Raw genomic sequence first — 19,336 nt, 5'->3', positions numbered from 1 at the left:
AAATCTCTTTTCTATTAAAGAGAAATTAGTAAATATTTAGCAAAGTAATTTAAAAATATCTGTGACCCTTTCATGGATGATGGTATGGTACTTAATTTGAAAACTATATACAGTAACTGAAGTGTGAAAAAGAGTACCTGCCATTTCAAGCACAATGCAGGCTCCAGAGTTTTCAGTGACTCTGGAATAATTTTACTTTTTTTACTCCTCCTTTATTTTTCTCTGTGGTGCTGCCTCTTACAAAAAATGGGATTCATTGTCTCTTGTTGGAGAACCCACATATATTTGTCACAATAGTTATTACTTTTTTTTTTTGTGATGCAATAAATGAGAGGTAGGATTGATGTCAGATTGGTTTTAATATCACTTGCTGTGCTAGCCAGCCTCCCATCAATCCTATTTTTAATGTGATAGTTCATTCACATGCATTACTTGTGATCGCTGAAAAATATAAGGTATTATGTCTCTTAAAAGTAAAAACAAACCTTGTAATTTACTGTCCGGCTCCAGTATGAGCCACCTGTTGGTATGTATAGCATGTCAATGAAGTGACTGTGTGAAATAGTGCTCAAGTATAACTGGCAATTACTGGGAGTGTGTGACTGGGAGATCCCAGGTGCTGCTTGTGATTCCCAAGCTCAAAGAACACGGACTTTTGTTAAGGTGAACAACCTGGAAATACGAGGGACAGAAAGAACATTTCAGTTTGCAATTCTAAAAGGCTGATTTACATCTAACTAGCATTTTGTGATTTGTATTTGCCAGGCCACAAGCTTCTGCTACCTGGATACATCAGTACCAGACTTTAAATCTGCATACCTAAATATGTGCTAGGAACTGTATTTTAACTGGAGATACCTAACTATGCCTTTAAGTTTTGGACTTCCAAGCAGGAACAGCACTGACTTCAACATGAAACAAGGCAGGCATAGCAGCTTTTATTCAGAAACAGGAATGTCACAAATGCTGCAGCCAACATTTTGTATTGCAAGCTCACAATCAGAGTGCACCTGCTGCATTTTATATCAGACAATTGTTTAAAAAACAAGATCACAGGAGCAGGCTATGTAACCTGGGTGTCTCTTTCTCAGGATAAGCTCAGAGCTGTTACTTTTCAGACGTGGGCTTTTTTCTTCTTCTTTCTGTGCTTTTGTGTCTTGCTTCAGTTATTTAGGCCACTCTCTTGGAAAATTGGAGGTGTGGGTCTGAGTGTGGTGTGGGAGAGAACTCAAGTGCTTGCATCTCCCACCTTCTGCATGAGTGCTTAGATTATTAAGCAAAGCAAAGATTAGTGAAGCTCTTTCTTGCACAGGCAGATGTCTTTAAAAAGGGCAAGTCCTGCTAATTAAGACATCTGACTAAAAATGACAGGGCTCTGGGACTCTTAAGACACTTTACCCATCCATCTGATAGACAATTTTCCAGTGCTAACAGCTATATCTTTCTCTCTTATTTCTTACTGCATATATTATATTGTCTTCCAGATAGTGTTTTTGACGTGTAGACATTGAAGACCGTGTCCATTCATCAATGTCTTGGATATGTGATTTAATATTTTTAGATATCACATTGAATGTTTTGAATAGAAACTCTTACCAAATAGTAATATAAAGATAGAAGATAAGTGGTCACAAAAGAATCAGCCTAACTCTGAGAAATCTCTGGAACAAAAAGGATTTTATTATTGCATTTAAATATGGTCATATTATCTAGAGGAGCCTGATTGCTAGAAAACTTCCTTTTCCCGTACTTTTGTATAAATGCAAAATGACTGCATGTGCTTCTGAAGAAGAAGAAAAGAAAATTAGTAAAGTACCAATAAAAAAGTTCACTTCACAAGTCTTACCATTGTTGTTATCATGGTGAATTTGTAGCTGCACTGGGCACTAATTCAACCTCAAGACTTGTGTGATGCATAAATCAGGTTTAAAATTAAGGACTTCAGTCCATTTCTTGTTTAGAATATTGTGACTATAGCCAGAATTTCTTTGTGGGCTTTGATTTTTCCATTATATTTTCTTCTCAGGACAACCACAGATAATCTCTCCATAAAACTCAATAATATATTTGATTCACAATGAAATAGGATTCATGGAATTCTAGCCTTATACCTATGTTTTCCATTTTTCTGCACTTTTGTACTAAGTGACCATTTCTACTATAATACATTGGGATACAAATTTCTGAACAAAATTATAAATTCAGTTTTCAAATTATGATGTTCTTCCCCTCTCTTCATCTGGAAGGAAGCATTTCTTCCTTGTAATTAATATCTTGTGGGTGAGGGGGCGGGGGGGGAAAGGCTTCCAATGGTAGTTAAAAATAATTATTTCTAAATGTTTCTCTCTTGTTTTCTTGGTTTGTCATCAATTTAAAAATGCTGCATAGTATTTATTTTAAAGCAGAGAGGTTTTTTGAGAGGGAGTGGTCAGGAGAATTGCCATCTTATTATTTTATGGCAGCCAAATTAATTTCTTGGTTGGTAGGTAATCCTATATTCCACAATGCTAAATGATTTGCAAGGTTTTTTTTTCCTTTTTTTTTTCTCTTAATAAGACCAGGATGGGTTATTGCCTATTATACATTTGTCCACTGTCTGAATTAGTATGCTGTGAAGACAGCCTTTCCCCTAACATTTTATAACCTTTCTGGAGTAACATTGGGTCTCTGAAGCCTAAACAAAAACTACTTCATTGTTAATACTGCCAAATTTAACTCTGATGCATTTAACCATGTGCCCATGTTGTCATAAGATGTACATTGTGTTCAGTTTAGGACATGTTGTTGTCCTCAAACTCCAGGACTGTGGTAAAATAGACATACTCAATATACATATATTAGAATTTTTCTGTTATGTTTTGCTATGTGAGACATGGAATATTTACCAAATATTTTTCTATTTATCTCATTCCATTTGCATAAATATCTCCACAAATTTTATTAGGTCATTTTACGACCTCATTTGTGAGCCAGTTTTAGTGATTTTATTTTTAAGAGTTTAAGAGAGCAACAGAAGTTAGCAACATGAAGTATCTGTAACTTAGGATTTGTGAATCAATACAGACTATATCACTGTGCTGTATTTCATAGAGTACTTCTTTATTAAACAAGTAGATCCTTGTTTTTTGCCATTTTACAGTAGTGTGACATTTAAGAGAATGAGCATTAGATGAATTATATATTTTGCGTGACAAGTGGCATTTGGAACTTCTGGAAACACTGCTCATGATTAAAGGTGTGCATTATTTAGGTTTTACCATATAGTGTTGACCCTAGGCGGCAGGTGAGAAAACTTAAATTTGCCATAAAGATTCCAACAGGAAATGCGGGGTGGAAAGGCTGCTTTTATAACTCTTGTAATATTACTGTCATTGTAATTGGCACTGATGGCGTGCTGAACTTTTTCGTGACTAATAATCCCTTCTTCAAATTGATTAGAAGTGTTCTGAAAATGGTATACTCAGCACAAGTCTGCATGTGTGCTACAGCAGCAGCCGGTGCTGCCTGCGTTGCGGGGGAGCAGTGAGGGTTCGCTTGGATTTAAGAACAGCAGAATCTGAGTGGAGAAGGAGCTCACGATCACCCAATGCACCCAAAGACAGGTTTTGACTGATGTTTCTGCCTTGTAACTTCTAAATTGTGCAGCTGATGTATTCTGACATCAGTATCTCAACTACACGGTGCAACATTAGACTTCAGTGCTACACAACATGATCTGATTGTTCTTCAGTCTCGCCTAGTGCAATAATAAATGCACATAATTTAGAAATCAATTCTCTATAAGTCTGGGGAGGGAAAGATCATATTTTACAGATGTATACTGATATTTCTTGTGAAGGTTCTCAAAGAACTCATAGATTATGCAGACACTTCTGTTGTGCCACCATCACACAGGCATACCTATTGGAGGTGGCATCCTGCCAGTGTATATCATGAACCGATTATGGAGGGGAAACATTGCTTTAGCATATTCTCTCAGGAAAAGAAGCATTAGCTCATTGTAGTCTGTGGAGAGCAATAATTTTTCATTTATAATGTTCTTATTTGAAAATAATTGCAATAGCACTCAATGCACCTTCTTTGAAAGGTTAAGGTATATTATACAGATGCGAACTTCTGATTCTTGGGGAATCAGAGTCTTTCCAGAGGCAAAGGTGTCTCATCATTTCGTCTCCCCTGCCTGCCTATAGCTGAAGTCACCGTCTCCATATCTTGCTGCAGTGAAAATAATTGGTATGAAAACAAACTTTATGCGAATAAATAAATAAATTCCTGTCTCTGTGTTTGCATGAAGATACTAAGGGTGACAATGCCAGGTAGAACAATGTAAGACATGCAGGTAGAGTTCCTAGGCTGAACCAGTGAATTATTAACATTATTAAAATGTGAACAAAATTAAGCACCTTGCTGAGTTACAGCTACTATGGCCACTAAGCAGGTCGTGCAGGTCTTGATTGTGAACATATAAATGTACCCAGCTTGAACTATCATGATGCTGAATTGCATATGCAGGGTGTTTCAAAGAGATGGACCCGGTTTCAAAGACACAGTGATTGCAAATTGGGTCCATCTTTTTGAAACACCCTGTATAATAAATATAATTCTACGAAAAAAATAATTGAGACGATATATGTAACAGTGTATGGTGTATGCATACTAGGCACTGCTACTTTGCAGTTTCTGTCCTAAGACTGTTTTCCAATACTTTAACCTCTAGTGACAAATAAGAGTCAAAATCAAGAGATTTTCTTTGTATTTAGAACTTAAAAGGTACACTCATACCATTATACAGTGACTAGAAGGGTGTGCTGACTATATAAATAAGGACCACTGACGGTAACTTTTAAAGGTGGACATACTACATTTACTCTTTGAATAGCTGGAGGAGAAATAGTTTACTATTAGCAAACATACATGTATTTTTCATTATGTTTGTAGTGCTAAAGTGAAATATTTATCAGATTATTTTTTGTAATATCAACACGGATAAAATTATACTATCATCCTATTTAATATTTTATTCAGGTCCCTGCATAGATTAAAACACTGCTGACGTTCAGAGAACCAGCATGCTACTGTTTCATTATACATTCTGGAAAAAAAAAAAAAGTATATCAGCTTACCGTCAAAAGCTGTGTTCACTTCAGTTGAATAGGCCAAGTGAGACTCAGATGTTAGCACACCAACATAAAAAAATAAAATTCCCAAATTAGGTAAACATTAAAATGTATATAAATGCAAATAAATTACAGGGAAATTTCAATTCACTCTTAAACTGTCCCATATTTTGTTGTAGTATTTAATTTCAGTCAACAGCCTTGCAGGTAGCTGGGTGTATGATAATGGGTTCTTACACTGTGCAAGCTAGAACAATAGAACACTTTTGAATTAAAAAATTACAAAATGTCTGCTTCTTGAGTACTGTAGCACACAGGGATACTACAGTATCATATAAAAAGACTGCCAGCAAGAGTTTTTAGATGGGCAACTAAAGTGGTCTTAACCAGGAATTAAATATTTATGTCTATTACCTGCACTAGGTTTGTAATGGATAGTAAACCTATACTGGTAACCAGAGATAAGAAACAGTTGTTCTCAGCTTCTGGACTTGTGCCAAAAATGAAATTATTATTCTCCTAGCACAGCTGTAGAAAGTACCTTGTATTTTGTCAACTCGAATTTATGCAAGGCTAGAATCATCCAGGAAAGTAAAAGCGTATTATAGACAGCTTCACAGCAATCCCTTGAAGGAACATTAAATCCAATTATGCAGAACATCACAGAATTGTTTGTTATTCCTAAAGCACTTAGTTCTTGTGAAAACAAAGTATTTGTTCCCCTTCTAATGTATCAAGAACACTATCGTATGTAAGATTCTGTGATAATAAGTTATGACTGCAAAGCTCTTACCCAGATTAATTCAGAAGCAACAGAAGAAATATACCTTCTAAAAAAATATGCAGCAATCTATCCTGTCCTTTATTCAATTAAAAACAAACTTAATTAAAAACAAATCTTAAAGTGGAAGAACTGTAGCTTGATGGTATTCCCATTGGGAATATTAATAATTGTTTGGGACCGAAATACGTAAGAAGGTCAATTTTTAGTTAATACTGAAGGTTATTTTATTTTCAAAAATTGTAACTTAGTATAATCCTATTCAAATTAGTCCTCAAATAATACCCCTTCCTATGGGTAAGAAACCTTATCATTGTCACTGAGTAGGCCTTTTAAAACTATTTGATGGACCACATATTAACACACAGGTCAGTATTACTGAATAAAAACATACAAAGAGATCACCAAGCAATTGATAGTGTAAAATGAAATTGTAATCCATGTCTAGCTCCTTGGCTTTGGTTTCCTACTCACTTCTGGAAAATGGAGAATATTGGATCAGTCAGCAAAATTACATTAACAGCAGTCTGTGTTCTCACCAGTAGGAAGAATAATTAAGCATCAGGGTTAAGAGTTTTATATGAACCTAAAAGCAGAGTTAAAAGTAGGACATGTTCTCTTGTTTTATGGTAGTTAACATCAAAACAGATTGTATCTTTACCTCCTCTGAGGCTATAGCAGCACACAGAAACTGAGAAGCTATGTACAGCTGCAGCTCATGCTACCGAAAAGAGCAGCTTAATGAACAGCAACCTTGGTCTTCACAGCTCTTCAGCTATGCAGTCTATGAACACTAAGCCAAACAGCAGTCTCTGTCCCAAGAAGGGGCATTTGATCGTATATAAATTACATGTATATTTCAGTATTTGTATTTGAAAATGCACGCAGTTCTGTGCTTTGATAAGTATGGGTCATGATGCAAGCTTCAGTGGCAGTGCAGCATGCTATTCTTCTGTGGGATCTAACACTCTGATTCAAATTCTGTTTCTTGTATGCTTCAAGACTTACCTTTATTCATGGTTCCTACCCTTGAAATTTAATTTCGCCTTTCTCTTTTAAAGAATGCAAAACTGTGTAAGTAATAGGAAAGCAATACACTCAGCTTAGCTACAGATAGGTGAGGGCTGAAGACAATAGCAGGACCTACAGAGATGCTGTGGTAGGCTTTTCATAACGCCTTGGCCACCAGCAATATGAAACAAGATTATCACAGTCGTATTTCTTCCAAATATATTCCTTCCTTTCCCTAGTTTCTCAGCATTGTCTGAAATGCGTGCAAAACCCATTACCACATGCCTCAGGCTGCACCCTGTTCCCAGTTGCTTTTCCTTTTCCTCTTCAGACCATCTAGAATGGCTCCAGTTTCCTCCACTGCTGCTATCTGATTTATCCCCCGCTCTGGGGTCCGTAGCCTCCTTCCAGCCCTCTTCACAATCCATGTGTGTGCAACCAACAAAATAGCAAGACTTCCCTCTACAGCCATTTTTTATAAGCACATTTCATCTCTTTCCTCCAATTCTTGTTGTCCACACACCAGTACAGGAGCAAGTATATTTCATTTTGCAGACTGACTTCCGTGAATCTGGTTAACAGTTCTGATACAAGATGTATGAAATGTACACATTGGTTATTTTATTTGTATGGATTTTGATTTGTTGACTTTGGTAAAGTACCTGCAGCTTGGGACTGGTGTTTGAAAGTATTTTGAATGAGGGGAAATAAAATACTCTGAGCAAAGTGATCAAGCAGCTCATCACTAATTGTCTCGGTAACAATTCTTTTCCTTTGTGAACAGCAGGGGTCACTAAAAAGAAGGGTTACACTGGGTGAAGCAAACGGGCTTTTTTTCCCCACTAGTCTACTTTTCATGTGGTTTTTTTTAATCACTATATTAAAGAAGAAAACCCTTGGTCCTACTGGTTTTGACAAATAACAAACTCTTATCAAAAAGAAATATATTTCTGATTATGGTCTAAACTATAAGTTATCTCTGCCTCTAATTAAATTTCTACTAAAAAATATTTACAATTGTTTTGTCAGCAATGAGTTTTATATAAAACTTTGTTACAGAACATTTTTATTAAATTGTAAGTTGATATTGACATTTACCACTGTGATAGCCAAGAGTGAGTAATGTCATTTCCTCTCTATGTTTCATGATCAAACTCTCATTTTCTCCATTACTTGCTATTATTGGAAGTAAGTAAGACACAATTAGTAATGTTGATAAATAAAAATAAGTTGTTCTCTATTTAGAACAAGTCAACAAGAGAATAAACAAAATACTTAGATGGTCTCTCAGTGTAATTTCACCCAATATAAAATGTAAATAAGCAGGTAATTCTGTTCCTAGAAGAAAGGAAAGCACTGACCACACCAGGAAAGAAACTGAAGAAAACCCAGTCAAACACATTAGCAGGTGGAACGCTATAAAAGAACACACCAGAAAGATGGGTTGTTTGTTCTGCTTCCTATCTGTTCTGTAAGCTTAGTAGTCAAGGAGGGTTTTTTTGTATTTATCTTTGCAGCTGAATGAGTTCAATTTCTCTCAGATTAGGACAGAAATTTCAGAACAGCAGGTTAATCCTTCCTGCCTTCACAGACAACTGAGCAAACAGACCTGTATCAGCGTGGCCAAGTGTAAAATTGTAATTCTAGAGATTAACGTTGTCTTTCCTGTTTGCTTTGAACTTGACCTCCATGTTTCTCTCCTAGGTATGTTTGCATGTATGAATGTATGTGTGCAGTTATTTATTTATTTGTTTGTTTGTTTGTTGTTAACAGCTTCTGTCCAAGGCCCCTGGGAGAGGGCAATCTCACCAAACAAAGTGCCGTATTATATCAAGTGAGTATAAATAGTATTTCATTCCAGCTATTTTCATTTGTCATTTAAGAGGATAGTTAGTAATTTTCTTAGATTATTGTGTACTGCTCCTGTGGTGGCTAAATGGGAAGAACAAAAAGGAGTGAAGCACGCAATAAATTTCACAGAAGTGTGCTACTTATTTAAAAACACAGGAGGATGCACTGATTTGTATGTTCTTTGGTTCTATGCTGCTGTAAATCATGTGCAAACTAAGTATCAGGGTATCTGGATCACAGGTTGATTTGTACCATTTCCCACTGAAGAATATGTATGGCAGGTTTTGCAAAACCAAAAAAAAAACCCCAAGCAAACAAACAAACAAAAACAAAACAAAAAAAAACAACAACAAAAAAACCAACCAAAACACCAACAAAATCCAAATTGCAGCTGTGAATGTGATACACTGGTTTTGTTAACATAGAAATGCACATACTTTATTCTACGAATTCCTTTAGGGATAGTATTTGGTAAATTCTTTATCTGAGGAATGAAAAGGGACAAATTAGTACCTATGGACTATTCTTTTAGAGCTTAGATCCCAAATAGAGCTAGTTTGCTTTAAGAGATGTGTATGCTTAACAAATTAGGAGAAAATTTTAAAAATCAACGAGTTGGAAACATGTGCTTCTTGTACCCTAAACAGAGCCATGACACACCACGTCACATAACTTCTGAAGAAAACAGGTGATGCAATACCTGCAATAAAGACTGTAGTGCAAGTAACTGAAACATGGGTGTTGTCTAATGCACATATTCACATGGTTTGTCCTTATATTCCCAAAACACTTTGCAAACTCAGCTAGTGTCACTGAAGCTATCTGGTTGCAGATGGCTTTTGCAGTGGCACTGTTGACTGCTACAGCACTTGAGTTACACGTGAGGAAAACTAAGTCTGTAGTGCAATTCAGAGGCACAGTTATACCTGACTAAGATGGCTTACTGTTGTGTTAAATTTGTAATTTTTCTGATGTTTGTATTTGGCTATGAATAGTGAAACAGTCACAAGGAAGCTGGAAAGCTCTGTCAAGGAGGAGGTGCAATCTGCAGGAGACAAATGCTGGAAAGCAAGTCAGTGTTCTGGCATTTAAGAGCCAGTTTATGGCAATACTATGAAGGAAAAGATCCTCCTTTTTTCTTTCCCGTGGCATGGCTTGCCATTACAGAGAGAGATGCCTTGGCAATTCTTAACACAGGCACAAGATGGATTCCATACTGTGCCTCCCACTTCCCTCTGTGCTACTTGTGTCCAGCAGCCATGGGTAGCTGTTGACTCTTTGTGCTGAAATGGTCAGTGGTGCTCTTGCTTATTCCTTACTAGGTTTTTAGTCCTCTGTTCTAGGCCATTTACAAATTCAAAGGAATATATTTGTTTAATTTTGTTCACTTTATAAAGTATCTTAATAGCCATAAAGAGTTATAGCATTACTAGTTTAATTAAAGTTTAAAGTCAACCACATCTTTTATTAAAAAACTTGCTGTCCTTGAGATGTAAAACAAACTGGTCAAGTTTTAATGAGTCTTAGTGAGCTGTTACATCTGTTCCCTTCTCCAGCTGTCCTCGGTCATTTTCCTTTTCATTCATTCTCATCCCCCATATTTCGTATTTACACAGAGCTAAATTGTTTTCTCTCTCATTTTGGCTTTTAAACTTAGTATATTCTTTCTTTAATCTTTGACCTATTGGTTTTCTATCAGTTGTTAATTCTCTAAAAGCTTCCATGAAGACAAGCAGCTACAGCTAGTGTTCTTTTCATGTTTACATAATTATCTTTCTGTCATCAATCTAGAATATTTGTGCTAGCCCCCTTCGTTAACATTTGCTACACATTTTATTGTTTTTCATTTTATCTGGTTTTCCCTTGATGCTTAACAGTTTTATCTCATCATTTTCACATTTGCAATGGCATAGCATTTGATAAATCCATAAATCAGGTGGTACTTAGTGCTAAATCTTTAGCAGCGATGTTTACTTACTGCTAGGTATCTTCAAGCCTTATGATTTTCCAGGTTAAAATTTCATTTTCATACAGTTGATTAATCTGCAGTAACTACTTGACTCTAAAGCTATCACTTCCGTAATTCCTTCTTTAGATTATTCATGCCAGTTTGTAATTTTTTTTTTCAAGTTGTATTGGTGTAGGCATCATTGCTATGGAAAATACAATTATCAGCAGCGTACAACCTGTTTCCCAGTCTCTACCATTTTGCAGTTTCTTGGCCTAGTGTCAGCCTCATGAAAATTGTAGTTGAATGGCCTTGCACCAGCTGCTGCATTCTGGTGGATTTCCTTCCGCCCTTTCATGTGCGTCCCTCCTTATGGAGATGACAAGCTAGGCCTAGGCCAACAGTTGGGCCCCACCTCCCTCTTTCCCAGCGAACTGAGAAATCAAATTTTTGTGTTCCAGGACAGCAGAAGTATCTTGGCTTCTCAAGCAGCAAGTGGACATTGCTGCTTGGGTACTGAACAGCACAGGGTGCTACTAAGTTAAAAAACTCTGGTTTGCCTCTGAATTAAAACATGTAAAATTGCTGGAAAACACATTTTATCCAAGCCTTTTCTTTTTGATCTTTTTTCTCCCTTGGCATATTCCTTGTATCTAGTACAGGATTGAAAGGTTTTATTAGATTAAAAAAAGGAGAGGAATATAAAAAATAGTTTTCAGTTTAATCAGTCCTGTTCTTTGAAGACCTTGATCCTACTCTTACTGGAGTGAAACCCAGAGAATGGGAAGGCAGAAGCAGGCACAGACATGTCTGTACTCTTTAATAATGGTTTAGGTATTCATTAAAATTTCTAAATTTAAGTTTGTGGGAGACAAAACAGGCAATTATTGTACCTCGGAAATCTGAAAAGCAAATGGAAAAAATGCACAGCACAAAGAATATTGAATAAGTGTCAAAAAAAGAAGTCTCAAACTCTAAAAAAGATAATGAAGGCAGGGAGGCTGCAGATTTGAACATCGTAATTCAGGTTAGATCACATCTTAGCAGAGCTCACCCCATGATGAAAGGGATCTTGCGTGCGCATGCATACACATGCACATTCTTATCTTCTAATCGAACACAGAGAGGAGCTGCTCCAAAGCACTGATAGATAGCAAAATCGAATGTCTACTTTGGATTTTGCAACACCAGAAGAAGCATTCGGTCATGCTGCACAACCCGGTTCCTCTTCAGCCTCCATTCTCCCAGGGCACAAGGGGACATTAAGCAGCTATACTGCCAGTCATGTTTGCATCTCCTTTGTGTGTGGCGTATTCTGTGCTTGGCAAACGTGTCTGTTACACAGATCTCTGTTCCCTCAGAGTAAGGAGGAGGAGTTGGACTGAAGTCCGCAACATACCTTCTCTCTAAAAAAACAATCGGTAGTCCTGCCATGGTGATGTGTTGAAATTTTGTAGCTGTGACTTCTATGTTTGTACTAATCTGTGACATTATTCTTCCTCTGTATAAACGACTTGGCCAGTTAAGAGTGTCTGTCTTCTTACCCTCTTGCTGTGCCCATTCTTTTGAAGGATTTAAAGTGCTGCTGCAAAAACGTAGTAGTCTTTCATCTCAGTACTTCCCACAAAGGAAGCCTTCCAAGTTATTTCCCAGCCAAGCTTATTTTCTTATACAGATTATAGCAGTTCACCGAACTTTGTCCTGCTGAGGACAAAGCCAGATTCTCAGGGGCATAGATTTGACTCCTTGAGAACATCCATATGAGCCTATCTGTATAAATTAGCTATGCAGTGAGCTAACTGTGAGGACTATGCATCTCCACATTTTTACTCTCACATTGTAGTTTCCTATGAGAGTATTTGACTTGTATTAAATGTATCAGCTTGTGACATGCATTTTTGTTAGTTTTAGATTCTGTAGTCTTTCCACACTTCACACTGGAGATGTAGCAGGCCAGTTTCTATAAACATACTTCTTTGTTGTCTTAATTTTTAATCTCCCTTTTAATTGTTGTTTAACCATGCAGAATTTTAACACAGAAAAAAGCTAAGAGCCCTGAGTTTTCATTGTAAAAGCAAACAGATTAAAGCAATGATTCTTTTACTTTTGTTCAACTTAGAGACAGGATAAACGAATCTATCTGAATTAAATTCTACTGAGATAAAATAAAGCAAAGAGTTGCTATTCTGGTAAAATCACTGGGGTTAATTGTTTCTTCTGCAGAATGTAGATAAGTACGAGACGCAAAAGCAAGTAGGAAATTTCTGTCAGACGGAACAGAGAGAGACATGGAGAAGAATAAATAAATAATGAATTATTATTGTCCTGGTTTTGTGACAATTATGTATATGTATTATGTATACGTGGTGAGTGATGCTGTGAGCGAGCTATGAAAACCATGTGTATGGCTGACAATTAACCTATCTACCAAGCACCAAAAAGGTATTATTTTGGCTTCTTAGAAGCACAGCTATCGTGATCTTTTCCTGTCCTTCAGTTCTAAACTCTCCATACCAAAACCGAAACTGTTGTGAAGGAAAGAAAAACTATAATACATTTCAGTTTGCCTTTCCATGATGTAAATCATCATGCTGTCTGGCATAAAAACCTAAATTAAATACTCGACATTTCTTAGAGGTTTGTCCAAGTGCAGAGTTTTTCTTTGTAATTTGTAGGGCTGTGAAGCCTTGGTTCCAAAACTCGTCACGAAAATTTAAACTCAGAGTGTAAATAAATGAGAAATCTTGAGCCTTTAACAACCTTTAAAATGAAAGCGGAGGTAATGAACAGATGTGTTCCCGCTGGCTGAGCAAGAGCACTCCAGGAAGACACCGTGGGTCTGCTCTTCGTTACCATCTGTCAGCAGGGAGTTACTGCCCTCGCATGCAAAGTAACTGAAGGGGATTTAATTTGTTTTGAAATGAATTATAAGTACTCAGCAGCAGTTTTATCAAATCCTAGCTGGTGCAGGGGCTGGGGGCAGGGCTGTGGCCTCTTGTTTGGGGCAGGAACTGATGGAATCCATGTGCTTTCCCACCGTGACGGTGTGTGACACGGTGCCTGCTGCAGAGGGTGGAGAGCAGCTTCCTCGTGCACTTGCACAAAACTTACAGAACTTGGTCCTCTTGATATGACAATCCTCATATTTAAGTGGAAAGGAAATTTCTTGTGCTTTGTTGTCAAATTCATTCAGTACAAATCTTCACAAAGAGTGTATAGTCTGAAGCATCACAGAGAGGTTCAATAGTGCAGGGATAATCTCTGTGCAGGCTAAATCTTAAAATGTATTATGCACGTAATGTTGTTTGGTCAGTTTAGTAATGAGCTGGGTAAGAGAATTTTAGATGGAAACAGGCTTTCCTGTTTTCCTAATTAAAAGGAACATATCAACATTTAAAATGCATTAAATCCAGCTCTTCATTGTTTTCCAGCTCTGGAGCAAGGAGAGCAATAAATGAACTATTTTTGTAGGCAGTAATGTGAATAATAAACTTTTGATACTATACAAGGAGTTCATATCTTTATGGAGTAATAGAACATAGTTACATAACCTTAAATATTTTACTTCTATTATAGGCAAATTGTTATATTTATTGTAAGCTGAATGTGATTTTTACTTGAATTTACTTGAATTTCACTTTTTACTTCGTTTCTGTTCACTTCATTTTACTTCAATAGTTAGATGCAGCTTGACTCTGTTACACATCATCATGAGTAAAAATTAACATAGCCAACATAATTTTTACAAAGTTGAATGACATGTATACAATATGGGCTTATTTTATAGAGTATATGTCAGATCTTCCATAAAAAAGTAGATTTTACAGCTACTCCTGATAGCTAAAATTTATTGCCATATACTTCAAGCCCATGTTTTAAACATTGTGTGCTTAATGAGCAAGATTCAAAAATAGGAATTATGTTTCATTTCCACTGGAATGCTTTGAACTTGAAAAGATTAGACATATTAAGGGAAAAAATAAAAAGATTTGCCTGTCAGACTTTTCTTCTTTTAAAGATCAATTACATACTTAATTTAGATGACAGACAAAGAGAAGACAGCTTCTGACAACTGTCCAATGAAATCTTCAAGGAAGCGGGGAACAATATCTCAGATATTTTACATATTCGTACTATACCAAGAAGTCTCGTAATTCCTTTGTTTTCTCCGAAGACTGACAGCTTCTCCAAAACAGCACTTGCCACATCTATTGTGTGCATTGCCTTTGGTTCAGGGTCTTTTCTGAACCAGCCAGCTCCACAAATAAGCAGACCAACTAATTCCCCATTCCACATGGGAAAAATTTCATCCATATAATAAGAGAGCCAGCATTAAATTGATCCTTCTTCACCTACTGTGCCTTTTTTATCTTCTTTTTATCTTATCAGTCTAATATAAGGCAGGACTGTAATTAACATTTATGCTTTTTAAGATATGTATCAATACCAATAAAAAAAGTAGTGGATATGGATACCTAAGATTTACGTCACCAGCTGTATTTGCTATGGATGCACAGACTTTGGTAGACAGTGCAATGCTCTAGTATTGGCACACAGGGCAATGCAACAATCAAGAGAAGACTGAGAATGCAATAATCAGACATATCAGCTGGGCTGCTTCTGTCTCTCTAAGTGGCCTGTCTCTCAGGGCAAGGTTGGATTTTTTTCCCTGACTGACTTTCTTTTCCAAAATGAACTCACTGAAGCTGCTGAATGTCTCTTGCATTTGTTCTTTCCCTGGCATTCTAAGATGCCAGTTCTCCTACAGACCGCAGTAAGATCCTATTTTTCAGAATATTCTCCAATTGTTTTGGCACATTTCTTGTTGTGAGCGATTTGTTTAGTCTTTACTTACTGAATCATGACTATGGATTATTTGACCCATTTTTCTTCTTATTGAATCCCTTTCAATTATTTTTTTCTTCTTGTCTGGTACAGCTGCAATCAGTTCTGTGTTGCACATCAGTTCTGTGATATCCTTATCTTTAGACCTTTAATCCTGAGAAGTAATTTGTGTCTATATTATGCTTAGGGGTCATGGATTCTAAGGAAAACATAGAATGAATTAACTGAGAACTGTATAAATGTCGGTAAGATTGCATTTAGACTTAAGTAAAGATTCTAACCAATAGGTTAGGAATGATCAAATCATCTATATTCATTTTGCTCACTTCTCATTTCTGATTTAAAAACTGAACTTGACGAGATAAATTACAATTTCAAATATGATGTATAGGCTTGGCAGCCTCTTGGATGCTACATATTTGCTTTGAATTTCAAGTATTTGTCAGATAAATTTTTATATTAGGAAATCTATAACTAGATAATTTAAGAAAAACAAACCATAAAAAAGTAAAAATGCATCACAACATCTCTGAATGAATTGCTTTTCTTACAAGTAGTTTTGATGAGACAAGCATTCATGTTTTTTTCGATGGCAACCGAGCTCAGAAAATGAGACTGTGGTACAAAACAACAGTCATTATCCAGTATCACTCTTTACATAACCAGCCTGGCACAGACACCAAATGGTGCCCACAGCCTACTGAGTAGAGTAGTGAGTAGCGGTCAAACTTTGCTACCGAACGCCTACTCACTCTGTGTGTCTAGGTCCTCTTTCCCAGCAGGGCCAAATTGCTTGCGTAAATGCTGTACGTAAGTGTTAGGCTGGGGGCTTGACAGGGGCGCAGAGTCACTTAATACAGCAGTAAATTGCTACGAATCAGGTTGCGGTAAATATGTGTGAAATTGTTGGTATGATTTTTATTCTTCACTTCTACACTTCACACTCTATGATGTGAACTTAGGCACTATTGCGTTAATGGAATTGTGTGGTAAATTAATGTGGGGGATGAACAGTCACATTTGAATTTTTATGCAATAGATAAAGGTTGTAAAAAAATCTCAATATCTAACCCCGTGATAATTCAGTCTCGTTCAGGTAGTTTGTGTTTATCTAGATATCTGCCGGAAAACTTTGTATTATTTTAACAGTTAAGTAGAAAAAAGGGCTTTAAATAGATGTCTAGCTAGTAAATAGCCAAGATTGCCTTTTGAATTTCAATATGTACCTGTCTCCTGCTTTTCCTTTTCAAGATGCTTTTTCTGTTCACTACTGCAGAGCTAGTATAGGAGGAGAGGGGCAAAGCTACATTTTTCTGTGCTTCATTTTTAAAAAAAGGTAACTCAGTTTTTTCACTTAAAAGCTGTAGGAGTGGTGAAAATGTTGTAAAATGTAACACTTAAGGGTTATGACATCCTGCAGGAAGGATACTAAGAAAAATTGGTAGAGAGAGAGGTTACAGGTGTGGAGTTAAAATTTGAAGGGCTAGATAGAAAACTGCTGTCTGTGACTGGGGAACACATGACTTTGTACAGACATCTCGACTGTATCACCAACATGAAACACCATGTTAAGATTTTAATCACATATCAAAGCATTTCTAGTTGAGACGTGGGTGTAATACTTTGTTCATAATTAGGAGACACCTTTGCAGTAGGAAATATCCCATAAACATCTTGAGATGGGAGTATGGTCATACAAAGTATTGGTTTTGTTCCAGCATTTTAGCTATTTAGAACTGAAAATGTAGAATAAACAAACATGAGGAAGACAAAGAGTAAGGTATTAAATTTTCCTTTAATAAAAATCCTGAAATACTAAATTAAGCTTTGTTTCCAAGCAGTATTTTCCAATCCACCAACTGCCATCCTGGATGTTCTATAAGCAAACCGATATACATTTTAATATTATAAAGAATGTGACAAAAAGCTAATGGATTCCACTGCATACTGAAACATGGAAGAGCTGCATCTTCATTAGAAAATCAGAAGCTGTATATGTCTTCCCAAGTCAGTGATTTTTATCTGCTGTTTCATCTTCAATTTAGCTCAGCTTAATTGCATTTAGCTTCAGTACTTCATCAACAGCAATGCTGTTGGCTGACCTCATCTACACCTCTTTTAGAAAACACAGAAAAAGCTAAAGCAATTGCAAATACTACTAGATACTAGCAACAACAGCAGCAGAAGTAGTAAACAGATTACAGCTATAGAGAAGACTCGAAATGTTCCTAAGGAAATCTGTGTATAATTTAGTTTCAGATACAACTACAGAGATAATAGCAATATGAACTAAACTCATAGGTGAGTCTTCTCTGAACTAAAACTTCACTTGAAGGTTTAAAAATGCAGATTTGATAGGAGTCTTAAGGTTAAAATAATATATGCATGTATATGCATTTTATTACTCCTGGAACTGCCTCTGCCCAAACAGTTAAGGAACAATTTGAAAAGTATTTAAAGCAAAATTCCAATCAGTGAGGGGTTTTTAACTATGTTTGCTGAGAATCCTTGAAATCTGTAAATCACGTAGTGAGTTTTATAAATATGGTTAAACAACTAAACCTAGAAAAGTTCTGAAGTAAACAAGCCTACATTTATGATAGGTTTTCTTACATCTTGATTACAGTTTTGCATGTCATTAATTTGCATTTAATTTAGTTTTGTGTTTAAAAGCACCCTTTACTTCCATTTTATCACCAGCTCCAGACATACTGCAGCTGCCAGTTTTACTGACCAAATTTCATTAGTATAAGAGAAGTTCTAATGTGAAATATTTTTCTGTATATATGTCAGCTTTTAGCTATAGCAATGATGTTCATTTATTTTTATTGCTGTTTTGCTGAATCTGGACTATCAAGTCATTGAATAGTAACAGTTTGCTTTTACGCTACGATGTTGATATTTAATGTGACTTTTGTAAGACAATGCTCGTTCAAGTTCATTAAAAAATCATTCTGAAATTAAGCAGTTTAAAATATAAAACTGAACTCTGTAGCTGAACTATCATTCAGAGATATTCACCAAGCCAAACTTAAAGGGTTGCAGTAGGTATAGAGAGTTTGCATTCATAATTTAAAAATGACTGTATGTTTTGTGAAAATAAATGCTGTGATTTTCATAATTACCTTTGATGTGAAGCACAAAAGAAAAGCTGGCTGTGACAGCCATATTCAGCACTGTCAGAGATGAGTGAAAAGCACATTAGGCAGCTCTGATTTTTACTGTTTCTTGGTGATATCATCTTGAAGTATTCCTAAACTAAACTTATACAAAGTATCCAGCTGAATGATCTTGAATTTCAGTGTTTGATGGGGGTGGTTTGTTGTTGCTGTTTTTTGTGGGTTAGGTTGGTTTTTTGGGGGAGGGAGTGTGTGTGTGTTTTGTTTGTTTGTTTGTTTTGCTTTTGGGTTTTTTTTTCTTTAAGATTATTTTGAAATTAGCCAAAAAAAGAGAAGGAATATTCAACCAGTGACAGCCATATGGTCTGTCCACGACAAAAGAAAGCATATACATCAAGCTGATGCAGGACTAATGTGCAGCAGTAACAACTCAAAGCAAAGGTCGTGTCACAGTGGGAGAAACCAAGTTTAAAGGCATTTTTTGTTGAAGATAGAAAATTCTTGTTTGAAATAAGTTTCCTTTGAGGTCATAGCAAGTTTCTTGATCAGTTACAGATAATATATTTCAAAACAAGAAATTGGAAGAATGACACTTAAAACATCAAATAACTGGATGCTAGAGAACAAGTCTATTTGCTTAACTTCTTCATTCCCTTAGACATCA

At 36.2% G+C, this 19,336-nt stretch overlaps 1 protein-coding gene across 11 annotated transcripts in view; it reads left to right on the top strand.

The window, feature by feature from the left end:
- Positions 1-19,336, top strand: part of DMD (dystrophin) — a 1,281,342-nt gene that overhangs the window by 1,152,902 nt on the left and 109,104 nt on the right. For all 11 annotated transcript variants that reach the window (XM_065627016.1, XM_065627025.1, XM_065626998.1 and 8 more), the window contains one exon: positions 8,683-8,743. In XM_065627016.1, the coding sequence (XP_065483088.1) occupies positions 8,683-8,743 (61 nt within the window). The remainder of the gene's footprint in view (positions 1-8,682; positions 8,744-19,336) is intronic.

Source organism: Caloenas nicobarica, chromosome 1 (assembly GCF_036013445.1).
Source record: "Caloenas nicobarica isolate bCalNic1 chromosome 1, bCalNic1.hap1, whole genome shotgun sequence".
NCBI classification, from domain to species: Eukaryota; Metazoa; Chordata; class Aves; order Columbiformes; family Columbidae; genus Caloenas; species Caloenas nicobarica.
The sequence above is the reverse complement of the archived record's forward strand: the minus strand, read 5'-3'. Positions and strand labels throughout refer to the sequence as shown.